The sequence below is a fragment of the Phoxinus phoxinus genome (assembly GCF_949152265.1).
Source record: "Phoxinus phoxinus genome assembly, chromosome: 11".
Taxonomy (NCBI): domain Eukaryota; kingdom Metazoa; phylum Chordata; class Actinopteri; order Cypriniformes; family Leuciscidae; genus Phoxinus; species Phoxinus phoxinus.
The window spans coordinates 35,030,351-35,052,878 of NC_136886.1; the positions used below are offsets into that span (position 1 = coordinate 35,030,351).

Below are 22,528 nucleotides of genomic sequence, written 5' to 3' on the forward strand. Positions count from 1 at the left end.
TATGAGGGCGCTCACAGGACGAGTGCAGAATGAATGGAGGTCTATGGAGCTATACCCCTCAAAATCCACTTTTCTCAAGATATAATTTTTTGTCTAGTAATTTGAATGTTGTATTCGAAAGGAGATGCAAAAAAAATTGCACATTGCTGGGTGTTAGATTTTTTAGAGTCACTTATTTGCTTTAAAAAGTCTTTCAAAATGTCAATGACGTCATACACCGTACGACCAGAGATACTGCTTTACGGCAATCCTTCAGTCACTTTGGTGCTTTCGCGCTCTGCACTTTATTTTCTCTCGAGGGATCGCCAGCACAGCTGACACAGGTAAATACACGGGCTAGAAGAGTTTCTGCTAGAATACATTCTGTTCCCGCTTCGGATGCCATGATGCCATCAAGCGGTATCTCTGGTCGTAACCAGTCCTTCACTGACCAATCAGCGTTCATTAGCAGAATGCTAGCGTGTTATGGGCAACAACAACTCAACCTGTAAGAAATCGAAAGAACATAAGTACTCGTTCATTCAATTTTCGACCTATAACCCATGTTGAACTTGCCAAAGCTACAATCAAATCTGAGATTTCTCAACGGCAATCGGCTGAAAGGGACAAATTTAGCCGTCTAGCCCCATAGACTCCCATTCATTTTGCACTCGGGGGTGATCGTCCCCAGTGGAACTCTGGTGGAACTACAACCAAAATTCGGTACAATAGGACTTAATAGGGAGTGAACAGGCTCTCCGTAGACGGGCTCTGGCCTTGTTTATACTCGACGCGTCCGCTGTACTATTCTTTGAAACGACAGGGGGCGACTCGAGTAATTGCCCTCTAATGGGCATTTCACACAGGACGCGGTATGCGCGGCGCTGCGTTATAAAACCCATTCATTTCAATGGCTTGCGCCGTGCAAGGACGTTTTGTTTGTGCGTCGAGCAAAGCGCAAGCGCAGCGGTGCGCATCATTGGCGTGCTCACGCGCACGCCGCGGTCAAAGTTCAAAATAGTTCAACTTTTGCCGCTGCGCTCTGTGACGATTACCAGCGCGGCCAATAGAATCGGGGGATCCAAACAAGCACGGAAATCAAAATGGATGAAAGTAAATTATATTAAGACATCGTATGCACGGAAATGCAACGGGACAGATACATGTTTGCTGCTGACCGAAAGGAGGAACAACAGACAATAGAGCTCCCGCTAAAAGTTTTAAAACTCCGCCTACGCCATAGCGCAGCGCAGCGCAAATCGCGTTGTATCTGAAGGGCAACGCTGAACCCAGCGGCAAGCGCCGCGCATACCGCGTCCTGTGTGAAAGGCCCATAAATCATCAGGAATCGGTGAGAAGAAGAAAGATAAGCACGTGACAATGTTTATTTTAGTATACCACCACCAATACAAAAAATAATCGTGTAAAACCCAGTAAACCCTGAGATTATTACGTGTGCCATTAGAACAAAATATTTGTAGGCTAGGGTTAGGGTTAGGGTGTGCAAACGCGCTGATGACGTGTGATGTCTGCGCCGCGAGGGTATGAACACAGGCGGGCAGGACTTTGCATCATTGGACCAACATTTTTTGGTCCTGAGACTTCCACAGAAGAATGTAAATTTTTTAATATTCAAACCAGTTCTATTGCTATCAGGATGTGAGTTTCAATCAGAATTACAAAAAGTGTTTATGAAAAACAATCACTGTGCGCTTTTGTCACTAAATAGTCAATCTCTTTAAAGCCGGATGGATTTTGATTGGCTGTCCATGTTTTTATTGTTGGTAAAAATCGTTTTGAAAGTGATTTCAAGGATAGGAAGTCAGCTGACAGGGAACGTTCTCGGAGCTTTAGCTAACTAACACTCTGGCAAGGTTTTCACAAAGTAATAAACTGAACGTTCGTTAGTTATCTGGTCTAATGTTCTCAAAATATTACAAAAGATTATTTATAGGCTACATAATTCACAGAACTTAAAAAAAAAAAAATGTTGGACGTTCGGCTACCCTTTTTTTACGTTAGCCTACTAACTTGTTTCAGAACGTTCAGAGTTAACGTAACGTTCCCACGATGTCAGCAAAATAGTTGTTCCAATGACATTCGCACAACCACATTGTTTTTAACGTTTAAAATCGTTTGAACGTTCAGAGAACATTCAGAAATAGCATTAGCTAAACGTCTTTAGAACATATTTCTGTTAGCTCCTCTGTGCCATTGTTATAGTTGTGGTGTGGACTTAAAAAGTTTAGTTAAGTTATTAAAACATTTGTAAATTATTACGAGGGCACATGTGGACGGATAAATCACTTAGCCTTAATAAATACTGCAATATTTTATTAAAAAAAAAATATTTTTATTTTCATGGTGACTTTAATCTGATTCTCCATCCATCACGTATTCAACACCCACATCCCTTCGAAACGCAAATTATGCTAGAATTGAGTAATTTTTGAGAACTATCCCTTGAGCGATGAAACTCAAACAAGGCGCACTGGTTTGGCTGCTTTTTTTACGTTTTAAGTGAGAAATTCAATCATGAACACACTTGCAGAAACATCTTAACAACCATCACACAAACCACACGATCTGAAACAAACATGAATATTATAGTGTCAGTTTATTCAGTCAGAGGTGAGGCGAGTCATTCTTATCATCGTGGTTCATTTACAACATAAATTAATGCTTTTTACACTCAGTGAATATGCACGTTAATACAAATTAACTTACAAAGGCAAAAAAAACAGCTTATTGGTTGTTTTTATGAATGCTCCAAAGGTTCACTCACACACACACACACACACACACACACACACACACACACACACACACACACAAAAGGCCAAATTCAGTATTAAAGTGAAATGAAGATAAGGGAGTCTTCGGCCATGGGCGTGAGGATTTGAGCACAGGAAGTGATGCGTTCAGGACTTCCTGTGTGATGCTCTCAGAGCGTGAAGATCTGCTCGTGGCTCTGCTCCTGCGTCGCCTGTGGAGGGCTCGAGTGAACGACGCCGGCAGACGGGACGTTATTCATCGCGGGAAGATGATCTGCAGCTTCAGCTCTGCCTGCTAAAAACTTATCAAACTCTGTCAGCGAGGAGAGGGAGAGCAGAAAACATGACGGATGACTTACAGTGTGTGTGTGTGTGTGTGTGTGTGAGCAGTAAACGTCAGCTCAGACTCTCACCTTCACTGGTCACACCCTCACTGTCATCAACGTCCGGCTGAAAAACATCATCAGCACGTTTAGAGGGAATACCAGCAGTTTATCAGTTTTACAATGAAATGGAGACGAAAGGCATTATTTCATGATGAACAGTTCGGCCAGTAGTTAATGCTACAATAAGTTGCGTGTGAATGCACTGCAAAAATGCTTTTTACTCAGTATTTTTGTCTTGTTTCCAGTCCAAATATCTAACAATTCTTAAATCAAGAAGCATTTACTAGATAATTAAAATTACATAAGATGTGACAAGTAAAATTATCTGCCAGTGGAGTAAGAAAATTAATATTGTTTTCCATTTGATAATTTTTCTTACCCCATTGGCAGATCATTTTACTTGTCACATCTTATGTAATTTTAATTATCATGCTTGTTTTAAGAAAAAACTCACTTAAGATTTTTTTTTTCAGAAAACAATTTCTAATGTAATTTTATCTTAAAAAAAAGCATTGTTTTGCAGTGCGGTGTCCATTTACGTCTAATAATTACTTTGCTTTTTTTTTTTGTATTTTGTATGGCAAAAAATGGTGTCAGGAGAGATAAATAAATCACGGCTGATGTGGAAGGTCAAGCAAACTCTTGCTGTAGTTCAGGCTCGACTAGAACATGTTCTCCTGCTTAATTGTTGATTATTCTCCTCATATTCTCCAGTGTTGCGGCTCCGCTCTTCCCAGTCTGTCAGTAAAGCTCTGTTTACTTCCTGTCTCTATGAAGCCCCTCCTTCTGAAAAGCACACTGTGCTCTGATTGGTCGGCTTGAGCAGTGTGTTGTGATTGGTCGAGCGCTTCGAGTGTGTTTGGGAAATGTCCCGCCCCTTACCATAACCGCCAGTTTAACACACTACTAACTAACTCAACCAGGCCCCGCCCCTTTAGTCTGCGTATTACTTATTATAATGAGGAATATTGTGACGTGTTGGTTCCCCGAAGAAACTCGAGACTACAGTGGAGGCGTTTCAGGAGTTCAGAAACACTGACACTGATGTAGAGGAGAACTCCTGCTGGAGGGACTTTGTGCTGTTTGAAAAACATTACACACTAAAGAAAGAATTAAAAACATAGACTGTAAAAAAATATGGGCGTGACGTCACCCGTAGTGTTTCTGAAGAGTGTTTTTGAAGCCCAAAGTGGGCGGAGCCGGCCGTCGCCATCTTGGCCGCGCGTCACTCCCGGATAAACGACAATGTGCAGCGAGGCGGATTAGCTGAGGTCATGTGACTCTAACACACAGCAGACAAACGGCTAGTAGTGACAATCCACCTGTCACTCAAGTGGCCACGCCCTTATGCAGAACTTTAAGGCTTAATATAATTTAAACGGATGAGTTATAAAAATATTCACCCCCTCACAGTCGTCATGAAGGGCAACATTAGCTGTATAGACCAGAACCACTTTCTGCACCAGACTGTAAACATGTTTTTTTCTGCTGTAAAGTTGGGCATTTTAACATGCGGGTCTATGGGACGGAGTCTCTTCTGCAGCCGGCCTCTAGTGGCCAGTGGAGGAACTGCAGGTTAATCTCTCAGTGTTGATACAAGAGAGAGACGGAAGGTCAGCTTGGTTGAAAAGCACAATAGATCCTCATCAGTGTGTGCTGTGCCTCCAGCATTACACACACACACACACACACACACACACACACACACACACACACACACACACACACACACACACACACAGAGTAAAAACACATCTCTCTTTACCATCTCTGCACTCAACCACCTCTCGATGTCATCCATGGCGGAGCTGCGTGGAGCCGGAGCCTGACGGACACAGAACAACACAAACGTTCCTCACAAGATCTCAGTGTGTCATGTATTGATCACCGGTGTGTGTGTGATACTGATCACCGGTGTGTGTGTGATACTGATCACCGGTGTGTGTGTGATACTGATCACCGGTGTGTGTGTGATACTGATCACCGGTGTGTGTGTGATACTGATCCATTAGAGATGATTGGAAAGTTTCCCTTCATCTGTCAGCACATGCAAATCACACAGACAACGGCCAACCATCACCTGACCCACGAATATGCCTCGCGATTACTGATTAATCATCATTATTTGATGTAATCACAATTATTGGAGATAACCGCAATTATTGCACAGATTCAATTTCAATCACATTTTACCATCCGAATAAGGGACATTTAAACTCTGAAAGAAATGGCATCAAATGCATGATATTGTGCGAGTCTCCTGTTCCGGTATAGAAATAAATATTAAAAAGCACAGTTATAAAGTGCACAAAGATATTTTGAAGCTTGTTTCTGCCACGGTATCATTGAAAAGATAATTGGGACTTTTCATCTCACAATTCAGACTTTTTCCCCCTCAAAATTGCGTGATATAAAGTCAGAATTACGAGTTATAAAGTTTTTTTCTGACAATTCTGACTTAATAACTCACAATTGCATCTTTAAATCAAGCAATTCTGAGGGAAAAAGTCAGAATTGTGAGATAAAAAAGTCGTAATTACCTTTTTAATTTTTTATTCTGTGGCAGAAATAAGCTTCCACGAATCAGACTGCATTATATATATATATTATATTAATTAATATTAATTTTCAACGCATTAAAGTAAATAATTTAGGCCTATTCAGTCCCTCCAGAAAAACGCGATTATGCGATCGCATGATTTAATGCAAAATCAGCTAAAGTCCGCATATTTATGCAGGGGGCTTTTTTTTTAAATACGCCGCACTTTCGCCACATCAATTGCAGATTTCCGCGCGCAAAATATGCGGGCTTGCATGATTTCATAATCCCCGCATTTTCGTTGCAAAAAGTCACATATATCTTAGCAGAAAGTTGAAAAATGTTGCGTTTACTTCACACAAGCGCAGCCATTTGCCCTGTTGCCATGGGAACGTTATGAAGTGACGTAATTGCGCAACATCATTGAAAAGCTGCAAACCCCGTAATGCTGATGAAACCATGATGAAGCTCGCAAATCATTCTCATTTGCCAACAAACATAAGTGCAAAAGACCGCGCAAAGCAGTTTCCCAGTGTGTTGCATGACAGTGTGCAGATTATATTGTACTCCGTGCAACTGTGTGTCGGACCACAGGCGGAAGTCCACGCTGGACAACCACTTTGCCACTTTGTAATTTTTACAGAAGTTGTAGCATATTCATTTTGTAAAGCTACAGAACTTGTTCGACTCATCAATGTTTTGTAAGTTTGAGCCATGTGTTTATTAAGGTCTGAAATAAAACAAGATGAGAACTTAAATATTCCCAGCACTTTATGTGAGGTAGTATGCTTGCTTATCATAGGAAGTAATAAGAAATGACTCTTTACATTAAAGTAGTAGCCAAGTGAATAGGGTGTTGGGGAAAAAAAATGTTTTTCTCTTTTTCATCAAACTGCAGTTTTTGAAAGTTCCCGCAATTTCATCGCATAAAATTGCATAAATATCCCGCATATTCCATCGCATTTTTTAAGAAAACGTGCCGCATAATCAAGGATTTTTGCCTGCAACAATCACTAAAAAACTCTGAGTTTTTCTGGAGGGACTGCCTATTTTACACTTTTTATTATTATTATATATGATTCACGAATTACGCTTACACTGTAAGTGACATGAACAAAATTATTATTTTTATGGCAATTAATCGTCAGCACAAAATTCCTGATCGTGACAGGCTCATCCAGTCCTGGTGTGTGTGTTGTGTAGTGTTCGGTGTGTTAGTGCTGATCTTTGCAGCGGCGGCTCTGAAACCCACCAGACCCTCACTGTAAATCCACTGAGACTGACGGACCCAGTCGCTCTCGCCGTCCTTCACACACAAACACACTCCTGCATGTCAGACACTACTGTACACGTGTGATCGTATGTGTGTGTGTGTGTGTGTGTGTGTGTGTGTACTGACCCCTGCCGTCACCTGCAGCCGCGTGTCCAGAGCTTCAGCCAGACCCTCCACTGCTCCCGGGTCCTCGTACCGAACACTAAACACACACACACACACACATCACAGCATCATCACACACACACATCTCACTTCACATGTATCTTCAGATGAAGTGTGTCGAACACAAACCTCTTCCTCTGTTCGGCCAGAGAGCTGCACCTCGTCTGAGCAAACATGTCAAACTCCTCGTCTTCAGGCGCTGAGACACACACACACACACACACACACACACACACACACACACACACACACACACACACACAGACACAGACACAGACACAGACACACAGACACACACACACAAACACACACACACACACACACACACACACACACACACACACACACACACACACACACACACACACACACACACACACACACACACACACACACACACACACACACACACACACACACACACACACACACACACACGTTACGTCCAGGTCTCTACACTAATGAAACCACAGAACTGGATCTCTCTCACCTGGGCGGTTTGTGCTGTCGGGTGGAGGGCGGGGCTCGTGTTGATTGACAGCTGGGGGAGTGTTCTGATTGGGTGATGCCGGAGACTCAGGGCTGAGGTCAATAAGGTTTCCATTCTCAGTCTGGTCACATAAATCATTGTGTAGATATATGGATAAATATCAATATAAAATCATGAAATTACAAACGATCTTTATAGATGTTGTTGTAAAGCTGCATTGGCAAGATATTTATATTTCTGTGCAGATGGGCTGAGTAGCTCCGCCCACCGTCAATTCTCATTGGTCCAAATGAAGTTGGAAGATAAAATTCCATTAATTTTCTCTAGATTATATTATTTTAACCTTTATAAACAGGGCTACTGTGAGCTCAAGGTTGTTGGTCGATGGTTTATGCTTTTGTTGAAGCCATACGCTTGCATTATCTCAACATGTTTTAAAGTAAGCTCAGGGCAAAAATCGTGCAAAAAGAGCTTGCAGGATATATATATATCCCTCCGGTACTGTTGTGTGTCGGTCAAAAATTACCAAATAATTTTTTTAATTTCAATGATTTAATAGTAATATATTTTATTTTTTATTTAATATTTTTAGGGGATTTTTACTAAAGTAATTTTTTTCACAAAGTGAACTTGAAAAAAGTTCTAAAATGTTACATTTATTGTTATGAAATATGCACAGAAATAAAAATGTAAATTTTTATATGAAATATATATTTTCCAAAAAACGTTTTTACTCTAAAACTTGAAGACAATCTAAGGCATAAATCTAAACAAGTCGTGTTCCAAATCTGAGGCTGATATCTCAGTAAATGAGCGTTCAGTGAGTGTGTTCAGCTGCAGTACCAAACGCTTCCACTAGAGGAAACTCTCTCACATTCATTTTAATATAATTTATATATATATAATATGTGTGTGTGTGTGTGTGTGTGTGTGTGTGTGTGTGTGTGTGTGTGTGTGTGTGTGTGTCGGATAAAGCAGATAAAGACTTACCTGTGATTCCTGCTGTTCTTCTGTGTTGACTTCTGTGCTGTTCAACCGATCAAACCTTCAACCACAGAGAGAGAGAAATTTATTAGAGATATTAGACTCTCCTGCACTGGAGCGTCACGTGTGTGTGTGTGTGTGTTTGTGTGTGTGTGTGTGTGTGCCACACCTCTCATAGCGGATGAACGCATTGTTGAGATCATCGTTGATCAGCAGAAGTTCTCCGATCATCTCGTCCTCTGATAGATTAGGAATCAACTCTACAACCCTCAGCTGCATCTGCTTACACACCGAATACAGCTGCTGCTCACACACACACGCACACGCACACACATTACTAAGGTTAGTCATGATCAAAACACGACTACTAAAACGCAGGCTAACACACACACACACACACACACCTGCAGCAGTTCTGCGTCGGATGCTGAAGTTTCTCCAGGTTTGACGTGATTCAACATCTCAGTGATGACGGTCAGATTTCCTTTGACCAGATCCAGTTCAGATCTCAGCTTCTGCTTCTGGAGAAACCAGTCAGAACACACACACAAATACTGAGCACCTTTAACCCCTGTGCACCCCAAACCCCTGACCTTTAATCCCCTGAGCACCCCAAACCCCTGACCTTCAACCCCAGAGCACCCCAAACCCCTGACCTTTAACCCCCGAGCACCCCAAACCCCTGTGCACCCCAAACCCCTGACCTTTAACCCCTGTGCACCCCAAACCCCTGTGCACCCCAAACCCCTGTGCACCCCAAACCCCTGTGCACCCCAAACCCCTGACCTTTAACCCCCGAGCACCCCAAACCCCTGTGCACCCCAAACCCCTGACCTTTAACCCCTGTGCACCCCAAACCCCTGACCTTTAACCCCTGAGCACCCCAAACCCTTGACCTTTAACCCCTGAGCACCCCTGACCTTTAACCCCCGAGCACCCCAAACCCCTGACCTTCAACCCCTTCAGTTTGATGTCGACTGATGAGTCTCCCGCTGCTGAGCTCGAGTGTTTGTACCTCCTCAGATGAAACGGGGGTCAGGTGACCGTTGGATGGGACACACTGAGGAGTGTGTGCCGCTGGTGACGAGTTAGTGTGTGTCCTGGAGGCGGACGGAGACACGCGTGAGGGAGACGTCCCGTTCTCTGGAATACTCTGATGATGAAGAGTAGAGAGGAACTGGAGTTCATCACACAGCTGTTAAACGACAGCTAGTTTACAACATATAATAATAATTCTGTCTCACGTCGTTCCAACATTATTTGTTCACTGAAGCACAAAAGAAGACGTTTAGTAGAATGTTTACGCTCCTCTTCTATATATTCACTATAGAAAACTACTAGACTGTTTATTAAAGTGCCCCTATTATGCTTTTTGGGATAATACCTTTCATGTAGTGTGTAATAAAGCTGGTTTGAAAGTAAAAGCTCTGCAAAGTTTTAAAGATCAGAGTGCAGATAATTAGTTATTGTTTTCCAAAAGAAAAAAAGTGATTCCGAACTTAAACGAGTCGTCAGTAATTCAGTCTCACTTCCTGCTGAACCTTTGTTTGATTTGCATAAAGGTCTTGATTGGCTGAACAGCGTCTCTTAGCTCCGCCCTCAAACACTGTAGTGTGTCTGAGACTGGAAGAGTTCGGTTCGTGTTGTTCGTGTGGAGAAGATGCTGTCTGAGATTGACACGGTAAAACCCACGCCACCGTTACTGTTCGTATCACTGTGATCAAGAGCTGAGATTCAGATATGATAATGAGCGTTTGCTTTCTGACCAATCAGAGCAGAGCAGCTCTCAGAGAGGCGGGGTTTAGAGAAACTGAATCTTCAAACGAAGCATTTCAGAGACTGAGAGAGAAGAGCTGACGCTGCGGTGGAGATTATGAGGACATTAAAGTGTTTTTTTGACCTTGGATGCATTTAAAACTAATGTAGGAGACTCTAAAACAACATTAGGAACCTTTAAAAATAACATAATAGGGGAGCTTTAATATCTATGACTGGAAAACGTTCCTGATAAGAATAAAAGAAGCAATGTTTGACCCCGCACAAGCACGACGGTGGATGTGGGATTTACCCGGTTGGGTGTGTGGATGGGAGAGAGAGAGTCTAGATCCGTCATGGGGAACTCCAGGCCTCTCCGCCTCAAGTCCTCATACACGCTCACCACTCCAGACAGAGCCGGACTGTTCCTGAAGGCATCGGCCCACGCCTGAAGCACAGAGGAGCGTTAGTCACCGGAGGCAGCATTCACAACAGGGTCCCTACACACACTGTACACGCAAACTCAAGGACTTTTCAAGCAATGCTTTTCAATCTGAGATCTCACTTATCAAACAATATCTTTATTATCTTTCAAATTCTAAAAAAGGTAAATAGATGTATAGAAACAAACGAATCAAACTAAATGGAACAAATAAAGTGCAGCGGATGCAACGACTGGAAACTGTAACCATGAGAGGACACTATGACAGAGATATCGCTTTCTTTATTGAAACTGATTTATTTCCATGAATATATGATTGAGCTGAAGAATGAAATCTGATCATATACTCTGATATTTATGAGCAATATCACACTCATAACCATGAGGAATGCCTCTATATCTATATCAGACGGGCTGCCGCTTCATTATGTGTGAAAAGATCGATAAAATTAAACACTAATTTCACATATTGGGCCCTATTTTGACGATCTGAAACGCAAGTATCAAACGCGAAACGCAAGTAACTTTGTGGGCGGATCTCGGATATTATACCGGCGGGATAAACGACTCTTGCGCCCGACGCAAATCTAAAATGTGTTGGTCTGAAGTCGCTTCATTACTCATAGGTGTGGTTTGGGCGTAACGTGGAATAAACCAATCAGAGCGTCCTCTCACATTCCCTTTAAGAGCCGGCGCGCTTGTTCCACGGCGGATCGCTATTATAACGGCGGATTGCTATTATAACGGCGGATCGCTATTATAACGGCGGATCGCTATTATAACGCCGGATCGCTATTATAACGGCGGATCGCTATTATAACGGCGGATCGCTATTATAACGGCGGATCGCTATTATAACGGCGGATCGCTATTATAACGGCGGATTGCTATTATAACGGCGGATTGCTATTATAACGGCGGATTGCTATTATAACGGCGGATCGCTATTATAACGGCGGATTGCTACTATAACGGCGGATCGCTATTATAACGGCGGATCGCTATTATAACGGCGGATTGCTATTATAACGGCGGATCGCTATTATAACGGCGGATCGCTATTATAACGGCGGATCGCTACTATAACGGCGGATCGCTATTATAACGGCGGATTGCTATTATAACGGCGGATCGCTATTATAACGGCGGATTGCTACTATAACGGCGGATTGCTATTATAACGGCGGATTGCTACTATAACGGCGGATCGCTATTATAACGGCGGATCGCTATTATAACGGCGGATTGCTATTATAACGCCGGATCGCTATTATAACGGCGGATCGCTATTATAACGGCGGATCGCTATTATAACGGCGGATCGCTATTATAACGGCGGATCGCTATTATAACGGCGGATCGCTATTATAACGGCGGATCGCTATTATAACGGCGGATTGCTACTATAACGGCGGATCGCTATTATAACGGCGGATCGCTATTATAACGGCGGATCGCTATTATAACGGCGGATTGCTACTATAACGGCGGATCGCTATTATAACGGCGGATTGCTACTATAACGGCGGATTGCTATTATAACGGCGGATTGCTACTATAACGGCGGATTGCTACTATAACGGCGGATTGCTATTATAACGGCGGATTGCTACTATAACGGCGGATCGCTATTATAACGGCGGATTGCTACTATAACGGCGGATTGCTACTATAACGGCGGATTGCTATTATAACGGCGGATCGCTATTATAACGGCGGATTGCTACTATAACGGCGGATCGCTATTATAACGGCGGATTGCTATTATAATGGCGGATCGCTATTATAACGGCGGATTGCTACTATAACGGCGGATTGCTATTATAACGGCGGATCGCTATTATAACGGCGGATTGCTACTATAACGGCGGATCGCTATTATAACGGCGGATTGCTATTATAATGGCGGATCGCTATTATAACGGCGGATTGCTACTATAACGGCGGATCGCTATTATAACGGCGGATCGCTATTATAACGGCGGATTGCTATTATAACGGCGGATCGCTATTATAACGGCGGATCGCTATTATAACGGCGGATTGCTATTATAACGGCGGATTGCTATTATAACGGCGGATTGCTACTATAACGGCGGATCGCTATTATAACGGCGGATTGCTATTATAACGGCGGATCGCTATTATAACGGCGGATTGCTATTATAACGGTGGATTGCTATTATAACGGCGGATTGCTACTATAACGGCGGATCGCTATTATAACGGCGGATTGCTATTATAACGGCGGATCGCTATTATAACGGCGGATCGCTATTATAACGGCGGATTGCTATTATAACGGCGGATTGCTATTATAACGGCGGATTGCTACTATAACGGCGGATCGCTATTATAACGGCGGATTGCTATTATAACGGCGGATCGCTATTATAACGGCGGATTGCTATTATAACGGTGGATTGCTATTATAACGGCGGATTGCTACTATAACGGCGGATCGCTATTATAACGGCGGATCGCTATTATAACGGCGGATTGCTATTATAACGGCGGATTGCTACTATAACGGCGGATCGCTATTATAACGGCGGATTGCTATTATAACGGCGGATCGCTATTATAACGGCGGATTGCTATTATAACGGTGGATTGCTATTATAACGGCGGATTGCTACTATAACGGCGGATCGCTATTATAACGGCGGATTGCTATTATAACGGCGGATCGCTATTATAACGGCGGATCGCTATTATAACGGCGGATTGCTATTATAACGGCGGATTGCTATTATAACGGCGGATTGCTACTATAACGGCGGATCGCTATTATAACGGCGGATTGCTATTATAACGGCGGATCGCTATTATAACGGCGGATTGCTATTATAACGGTGGATTGCTATTATAACGGCGGATTGCTACTATAACGGCGGATCGCTATTATAACGGCGGATTGCTATTATAACGGCAGATCGCTATTATAACGGCGGATCGCTATTATAACGGTGGATTGCTATTATAACGGTGGATTGCTATTATAACGGCGGATCGCTATTATAACGGCGGATCGCTATTATAACGGCGGATCGCTATTATAACGGCGGATTGCTATTATAACGGCGGATTGCTATTATAACGGCGGATTGCTACTATAACGGCGGATCGCTATTATAACGGCGGATTGCTATTATAACGGCGGATCGCTATTATAACGGCGGATTGCTATTATAACGGCGGATTGCTATTATAACGGCGGATTGCTATTATAACGGCGGATTGCTATTATAACGGTGGATCGCTATTATAACGGCGGATCGCTATTATAACGGCGGATCGCTATTATAACGCCGGATCGCTATTATAACGGCGGATCGCTATTATAACGGCGGATCGCTATTATAACGGCGGATCGCTATTATAACGGCGGATCGCTATTATAACGGCGGATCGCTATTATAACGGCGGGTTTGCCGGCGCACGCCAGGAGCGGTTCACAGCCGAGGAGACCGACGTTCTCGTCAGCGCTGTAAAACACAGAAAAGTGACATTGTATGAGGATGATGGAGAAACACACACACATTAGCTTCGGTTAAACAGGCGTATAATAATTTGGGTAAAAATGTAATCTAGATTTATGCCTATTTTTTCACATCTTCACGGACACAACAATGATTTCCCTCGTGTGTTAATATGTTTCCTTGTAATAATGTATGATTTGCAAAAATGAAAACTGCTGCGTCCGTTTAGATTAGAGAATCAAAGTGTGTGTGTTGTGCACTCGCTACATAATGGCCAAGCACGCGCTCTTAAAATAGCATATGACTAACGCGCGGCGCCGCTGTCTTTAGACTGGGTTTCTCCTGGTCAGTGGTGGAGTTGTTTTCTGAAACTGCAGAATATCACCAGGGAATGTTTGCGCCGGAACACACTCCTCTATACACTGAACCGCCCCCCCGAGCGCAAGTTCATTCCCTAATTTACCGGCGTGCGTCTGTGGAGGGAAGAGTCCGCTGTGCGCGGGTGCAGAATAGGAATGACACATGCGTCGTGTACAAAGTCAATTGCGCTGGGTGCAAGATACGGCCCATATTGTCTTTCAATAATTCAAGCGCTATTGAAGTACTTCTTCATAAATATGTCTGTTTTCAAGGCTTTTCCAGGACAAACATTTCAGTACTTCAAGCAGTTTAAGCCGCGACCCAGTGAACACCTGCAGAAACGCACCTGGATGAGGCTCAGCACTCGGTCGTGGAGGATCATGGGCGGGTTGTTTTTGGGCAGGATCGCTCGGACCAGGACGCCCTCCACAAACTCTCTAGTGCAGACGTACACATGGAAACGCTGGCCGCAGTTCTTCACACACGCCTCCAGAACCTGGAACACACACCGGCAGTTCGGGATCAACATCGGTTGATTGGCTAGAGGAGGAGCTGTCAATCTAGAGCCAGTCGACCAATGGTGACGCTTAAGCCCGCCCTCATTTACATGAAACTGGAACTGCAGCGTTTGGAAGAGCAAGCGCAGAACGTGGGAAGAAGAGCGGAGAGAAAAACAGCACAAGCACACAAACGAGTCATATGAGCAGAGAATATAAGAGAGCACAAGTTTTGAGCAAAATTAATTTGAATGTGTTTAAAGTTTTTATTCATGTTTGTTATTTTTTGATTCACACTTATTGTATTGTGATCCGTGACCACATTGTTTGCTATTCTGATTATGTTGCATTCTGTGCAATATATTTTTACATTTTGTAATTTTTGATTCACGCTTATTTTTTGATCCGTGGCCGCAATACTTTAGACGGGACATTGATCCCATCGGCAGCCGCCTTATGATGAAGGAGACACACATGCGATTCGCTCCTGTGGAGGAAGTGATGTAACAGACACTCACGGTCAGAGCCAGCATCACCTCCCTGAAGTTCTTATTACCCACAATCCTCTTCTTTAAAGCCTTCGCTGCATCTTTGGGCCTGAAAAACAACACAAAAAGTCAGATGATAGGGAGACAGACGTCAGTACAGGGCATCCGGAAAGTCTTCACCGCACTTCACTTTTTCCCCCACATTTTTTTTGTTACAGCCTTATTCCAAAATGGATTAAATTCATTCTTTTCCTCAAAATCCCCATAATGACAACGGCCAGCTCTAGGAAGAGTCCTGAGTCCATTTCCAGATGATGGAGGCCACTGTAGTCATTGGGTTGAAATGATACAATCCTGACTCGGAGGTCTACGAACAATTCCTTGGACTTCATGGCTTGGTTTGTGCTCTGACATGCACTGTTAAAGGTGCAGTTTGTAAGAATGACAGCTAGTGGTCGTAAATCGGTACTGTAGTCCAAGTTCTTACACACTGTAACACCGTGTCCTAACCAGACGCGATGCGATAAGATTCCAGCGACAAATAATTTGTCTGTCCACACTATACGCGACTGCGAGATGTGTAAAAATCAGTCAAAACCCACAGCCAATCAGAACAGCGTGTGGGCGGAGTCTCGCGGCGAGTACACAGCAAATCAGAACAGCGTGTGGGCGGAGTCTCGCGGCGAGTACACAGCAAATCAGAACATTGCTGGGCGGAGTCTCGCAGCGAGAGCACAGCCAATCAGAACAACGTGTGGGCGGAGTCTCGCTGTGAGTGCACAGCCAATCAGAACAGCGTGTGGGCGGAGTCTCACGGTGAGTGCACAGCCAATCAGAGCAGTGTGTGGGCGGAGTCTCGCGGCGAGTGCACAGCCAATCAGAACAGCGTGTGGGCGGAGTCTCGCGGTGAGTACACAGCCAATCAGAGCAGCGTGTGGGTGGAGTGTCGTGGCGAGTGCACAGCCAATCAGAACAGTGTGTGGGCGGAGTCTCGTGGCGAGTGCACAGCCAATCAGAACAGTGTGTGGGCGGAGTCTCGTGGCGAGTGCACAGCCAATCAGAGCAGTGTGTGGGTGGAGTCTCGTGGCGAGTGCACAGCCAATCAGAACAGTGTGTGGGCGGAGTCTCGTGGCGAGTGCACAGCCAATCAGAGCAGCGTGTGGGCGGAGTCTCGCGGCGAGTGCACAGCCAATCAGAACAGCGTGTGGGCGGAGTCTCGTGGCGAGTGCACAGCCAATCAGAACAGTGTGTGGGTGGAGTCTCGTGGCGAGTGCACAGCCAATCAGAACAGTGTGTGGGCGGAGTCTCGTGGCGAGTGCACAGCCAATCAGAACAGTGTGTGGGTGGAGTCTCGTGGCGAGTGCACAGCCCCAGAGAGACATTAAATAAAGTGCCTAAACAGCGCCTGAGTTTAACATTACCACACTTTGTGTTTGTTGTTTCAGCGCGACGTCACAGAAAAATAGAAACCGTTTCTAAAATACAGTCGTAGCGTGTCGCGGCTGGATAGGACAAAAACTCTGATTAACATGGAAAAGACGCATTTTATCGCGCGACGCGTGTAGTTAGCACACGGTGTAAGTTTATGAGTTGATTTATTCGCGTTTTAATATGCTCTCGTTCATAGAGATATTTAGATGGATATCGAGGCTTTTTAGAATGTGTGGAATCTGCTATCTCTGACCCAGTTTGTTTGCTCGTTTCCATGGCTGCAATACACTGTTTCCCGCCAAATGGAATCCCGGGTGTCGAAATACTATTGGCTGAACTGGCAGTGGGCGGAGTATTATTGGTCGAATTTTGAGGGAAATAATGAATTTAATCCATTTTGGAATGAGCCTTTAACATAACAAAATGTGGCAAAAGTGAAGCGCCGCGAACACTTTCCGGACGCGCGGTGTAATAACAGGAAGTGATGCGAGTCGCACCCGTCTTCGGTCTCGTTGATGATGTCACAGATCTCCAGGTTGAGGCTCCAGTCCTCCGTCTGCAGGGCAGCGCTGGTGGCTTTCTCTGGCACACAAACACCCGGAGAAAAGCTTTCATTCATATGAAAAAGGCAAAGTAGCTCAATAAAATCCCCAGAATTACAAAATGTCATTTTTATTGTCTATTAAGGAGTGAAACTGGGGCTTTCAGCTAGATGATGTCAGGACAAATGTGACATTTAATCAGTGTTGGGGAAATGCATTACAAGTAACTTGAGTTACGTAATCAGATTACTTTTTCAAGTAACTAGTAAAGTAACGCAATACTGTTACTTTTTCTAATAAGTAGCACAAGTTACTTTGTTTTCCCATTTATTGACTGACAGCTCTCGTGTGTGTGTGTGTGTGTGAACATGATGTTTATTGTAGTTCTAGACTAAATGTGAGCATCTCACTTGCACAAAAAAATATTCAATATTCCTTTAAAATGAATAAAATCAGTGAAATGCAGAATCAGAATATATGCAAACCTCCAATAACTAAATATGTTACATAAAACATACATTTAATCTCACTTTATTGACCAATGTACTTGCTTCTGACCTTCGATGATTCAGTTTAATAAGCAGAAATGACTATAGATAGATAGAAAGGTTTGCTTTCCTCTACGGTACACATGTCCTTCAGCCGGAGGATTATTATTTCACTTTTGGTGTGAACGGGTCTTTACATTTGCCCAAAAATAGAACGTTTGTGTTATAAAAAAAACAAGCCCAGCCCAGGTGGGGAAAAAAGTAACGCAAAAGTAACGTAACGCATTACTTTTCTAAAAAGTAACTAAGTAATGCAATTAGTTACTTTTTAAGGGAGTTACGCAATATTGTAATGCATTCTTTTAAAAGTAACTTTCCCCAACACTGCCTTTAATACTGACAGATTCAACCTTAGTTTTAATGAAACTGAAGTGCAGGCATTTGTAACTTTAAAGGCATTGGTCTCGTTCGCTTCCAGGTATGCTAGCTGTATAGTCGCTGCTTGATACTGCGAACTGGAATTTGCCATCATATTATTTTATTGTATTATCCGAATCATAAATGCATTAGTTTTATAGAACAAAGTAGGTTTACCATTTACTGCACTTCTGCTATTCCTCAAGTTATTTACATTTTAAGTCCGGCACATTCACAGAAGATAGCTTACGGTTGTGCACAGGCAGTCAGAAGTTTGGAATACATTTTTTTTATGATTTAAAAGAATCCTCTTCTTTTCACCAATGCTGCATTTATTTGATAAATACAGTAAAAAAAAGTGAAATATTATTATAATGTAAATCAGCAGTTGTCTATGTAAATATATAGTAAAGTGTAATTTATTCCTGTGATCAAAGCTGAATTTTCAGCATCATTACTCCAGTCTTCAGTGTCACATGATCCTCCAGAAATCAGTATGATGATTTGATTCTCAAGAAACATTTATGATTATTATCATATGAGAGAGAGAGAGAGAGAGAGAGAGAGAGAGAGAGAGAGAGAGAGAGGGAGAGAGAGAAATTAGGTTTCACAATTAACCTTGAATATTTTTTGAACCTTGATAATGTCACATTGCAAAAAAAAAAAATCTTAATGAATATATTTCAGTTTGTAAACTATTTCTCTGCCTCAGTTGATCCAAACCACGTGAATACAGCAAACATGAGCTTCACCCTGAGACCTCACACACACACACACACACACACACACACACACACACACACTCTCTCTCTCTCTCTCTCGTTCATGTGACTGTCAGCTGCTTTTAACCACATTCTTCAGAGGTGCTTTTGTTACATTAATGTGAAAACGAGAAAAAATACTGTGAAGAAAGTGAAAAGAGGAAGTGTCATTATTTAGTTAAAAAGTAACGAAGCTTTCTGACACACAGTTGCAGCACAATGAACTTTGCACCGTTTTAAATACAGGCATCACCATGATTACTCCTGAAACTACAGTCCCATCTGACACCAATTAAACACCAGCCTGACTTCATCACACTGACACTTTCAATCTGAATAGCTGACAGGATCACTTCACTCTTCTATATTGATAATCTTACGCCCTAGTTGTCACGCATCACTCGGTTCAGAGTTTCTATGCGCCTGATCACTCCGCGCGTCACGCGCGCGCCACTTAAAAAGTTATTAAGCGACTCCAGCACAGAGTCCAAACGATATATTATTACTGTACAACACTTACGGATCCGCTGTCCGACCGGAGACGAAAACGCGCTGCCGATGAGAAACTCCATCTGTGAGGTAAAATGTGTGTGTGTGTGAGTGACGCGGCGCGCTCACGTCAGACTGAACCATGAACGCGCGCTCATGTGAAGGAAGTGCGAATGTGCGATCGATCGATATCAGAGCGAATGTCAAAATGAAGTGTCATCGGTTTTAAATTAAAATCATAACAAAGGAAACAATCTGTCAATATTATTATATATTTTTTATTACAGTATACGCTCCATACAAGTATTATGTGCACACAAAAAATAAAGTATTATTGACAAAAATGTCAACAGCATGTCAAATGAACGTGTTTTATAAACAGAACTTAGCACCTTTGATTCACAACACTAACATGATCCACTACTGAAATCTTTTTAATTAAGCTATCCTAACTATGATTTTCTTCTATACATATGCATAATAATATAAAGGAGTTTAACACACTTCAATAACACAGAGTCTAATTGCACTCATGTCTCAATCACTAAAATATGAGGAATTGTGACAGCAAAACATGAAAATCATCTACATTAAGTTGCATGGCAGGCGTAAAACACACACAAAAAGGGGGTTAGGGTAAAACAAATCAGCCAGAAAGCATCAGAAGTCAGTGGAGAGATTGAGTGAGTGAGTGAGTGTGTGTGTGTGTGTGTGTGTGTGTGTTAGTATGGGATTGGTCCATAATAAGCAGTATACGCCGCCACGATGCCAGCCGTCTCTGCCATGTGTTCGCAGGCCAGATTCACTTCACACACCTCGCGCAGACTGAGGACAGAACGACAGAAACATCACGTGAGAACCACAACACACACTTTTCTTCAGCAGCAGTTATGAACAATCAGATAATGTGATCAGAGTCAGCAAACAAAATATGCTCTCGCTTTCATTCCCATTAAGTTATTAAAATGTTGTCCTCTGAACGTTAAGGAACATTCCATGTTATAATTTTGCACACATGGGAATGTAACAAGTATAACATTATAATTCTAAACAAAGACAGAAAAAATGTTTCCGTTAGTTTCAGAATGAATGATTGAATGATTCAATGACTCTGTTTTTCATGTTTTTAAACGAACCGGTTTAAGAATCCGTCACTTGTGTCGTTCACAAATTATTCTGACCCACAGACGAGCACTCTACTCTTACTATTTCTGCCTTAGAAAGATATGGTTAAAGTTGTCGTATACTAGTGTGCAGTTTCAAAATCAACATCATGTTTTTGAAGGAATCGATTGAATGAATCAATCAATCAATGACTCACTGGTTTTGTTCCTAAATGATTCAATATTTTTAAACAAATCTGTTCAACGAATGATTCAAATAATTCTCTTACAGAAACAGTCATGTGTCGCCACCTACTTGTGGAATTTATGTGTGTGTGTGTGTTCACGTGTGTGTGTGTCCGTTTGTGTGTGCATGTGTCCGTGTGTGTGCACGTGTGTGTGTGTGTGCATGTGTCCGTCTGTCCGTGTGTGTGTGTGTGTGTGCACGTGTGTGTGTCCATCTGTCTCTCTGTGTGTGCGTCCATCTGTCTGTGTGTGTGTGCATGATTCCGAGTGCGTGTGCGTGTGTGTCAGTGTGCATGTGTCCGTGTGTGTGTGTGTGTGTGCATAAGTCCGTCTGTCCGTGTGTACGTGTGTGGTTGTCCATCTGTCTATGTGTGTGTGTGTGTGTGTGCATGATTCCTAGTGCGTGTATGTGTGTCTATGTGTACGTGTGTGTGTGTGTGCATGTGTCTGTCTGTCCGTGTGTGTGTGTGTCCATCTGTCTGTGTGTGTGTGTGTGTGCGCATGATTCCGAGTGCATGTGCGTGTGTGTGTTTGTGCATGTGTCCGTCTGTCCATGTGTGTGTGTGTGTGTGTGTGCATGTGTGTGTGCGTGTGTGTGTGTGTGTGTGTGTGTGTGTGTGTGTGTGTGTGTGTGTGATTCACCTCTCCAGCTGTTGAAGACTCAGATCGGCCGCCGGTGTTGCTGCTCTCCGGCGTCTCAGAAGTGAAGCCGCCACGTCTCTCTTCAGCAGCACATGAGGGGCAGGCGTGCCTGGAAACACACAAAACACGTTTACTTCACCAAACTCACTGAATAATGAACACAGACAGACACGAGACGGGCTATTCTCACCTTCAGCGCTGACAGAGTTTGATTCAGACGAGGAAGAGGAAGAGGAAGAGGAAGAGGAAGAATCTGAGGCAGAATCAGACGTGGAGTCGGACGTGGAGTCGGATGTGGAGTCGGACGTGGAGTCGGACGTGGAGTCGGATGCAGAATTGGACTCAGAGGAAGATGAAGATGAAGACGAGGATGATGATGCTGATGAAGAGGCAGTTTCAGTGGGAGATACGGATGGAGGAACCACCACCTCTGCCGGTTCAGGCTCTGTGTACACTAGACACACACAGAACACACTGTTAAGGGCTCACCTACACAACAGCTCCTCGAGGCATGAAGAGCGAGTCTCACCTCCCGTAGACGTGCAGACAGACAGCAGAGCGCAGACAGACAGGAGCCCCAGAGTCTTCATGCTTGCTCAGGTCTCGGTTCTTCTCTCAGTCGATGGCGTTCGGTTCTTCTGTGTCTGTCACCCGTCCGGTCGCCGGTGTGTTTATACTCTCACCGTCACCCACACACACGGCGGCTAGAGTTTGTGATTGGTTTGAGAATCGAGTAACGTCCTTGCCCCTTTCTGCATTCCAATAACAACACACACACACACACACACACACACA

At 43.4% G+C, this 22,528-nt stretch overlaps 2 protein-coding genes across 5 annotated transcripts; both read right to left on the reverse strand.

Annotated features, from left to right (window-relative positions):
• Positions 1–2,577: 2,577 nt before the first annotated feature.
• On the reverse strand, positions 2,578–19,942 carry LOC307006344 (target of Myb1 membrane trafficking protein). Of its 4 annotated transcripts, none has more exons than XM_079627222.1 (16): positions 19,774–19,942; positions 17,543–17,627; positions 15,645–15,723; positions 14,976–15,125; positions 10,659–10,793; positions 9,606–9,743; positions 8,995–9,111; positions 8,760–8,893; positions 8,597–8,651; positions 7,607–7,727; positions 7,246–7,315; positions 7,078–7,153; positions 6,931–6,984; positions 4,905–4,964; positions 3,167–3,203; positions 2,578–3,066 (listed from the first exon to the last, which is right to left on the reverse strand). In XM_079627222.1, the coding sequence occupies exons 1-16, from the start codon at positions 19,823–19,825 to the stop codon at positions 2,924–2,926; spliced, it is 1,506 nt and encodes a 501-aa protein (XP_079483348.1). In that variant the 5' UTR covers positions 19,826–19,942; the 3' UTR covers positions 2,578–2,923. The 4 variants fall into 4 exon arrangements, with proteins under 4 accessions (XP_079483348.1, XP_079483347.1, XP_079483350.1 ...); XM_079627221.1 differs by having other exon boundaries at positions 9,606–9,785; positions 19,774–19,903; XM_079627224.1 differs by lacking the exon at positions 6,931–6,984.
• Positions 19,943–20,001: 59 nt separating this feature from the next.
• On the reverse strand, positions 20,002–22,454 carry bglapl (bone gamma-carboxyglutamate (gla) protein, like). The gene is made up of 4 exons (XM_079628980.1): positions 22,263–22,454; positions 21,924–22,187; positions 21,734–21,842; positions 20,002–20,567 (listed from the first exon to the last, which is right to left on the reverse strand). Exons 1-4 carry the CDS (start codon positions 22,321–22,323, stop codon positions 20,465–20,467), a joined length of 537 nt encoding a protein of 178 aa, XP_079485106.1. The 5' UTR covers positions 22,324–22,454; the 3' UTR covers positions 20,002–20,464.
• Positions 22,455–22,528: the final 74 nt, after the last annotated feature.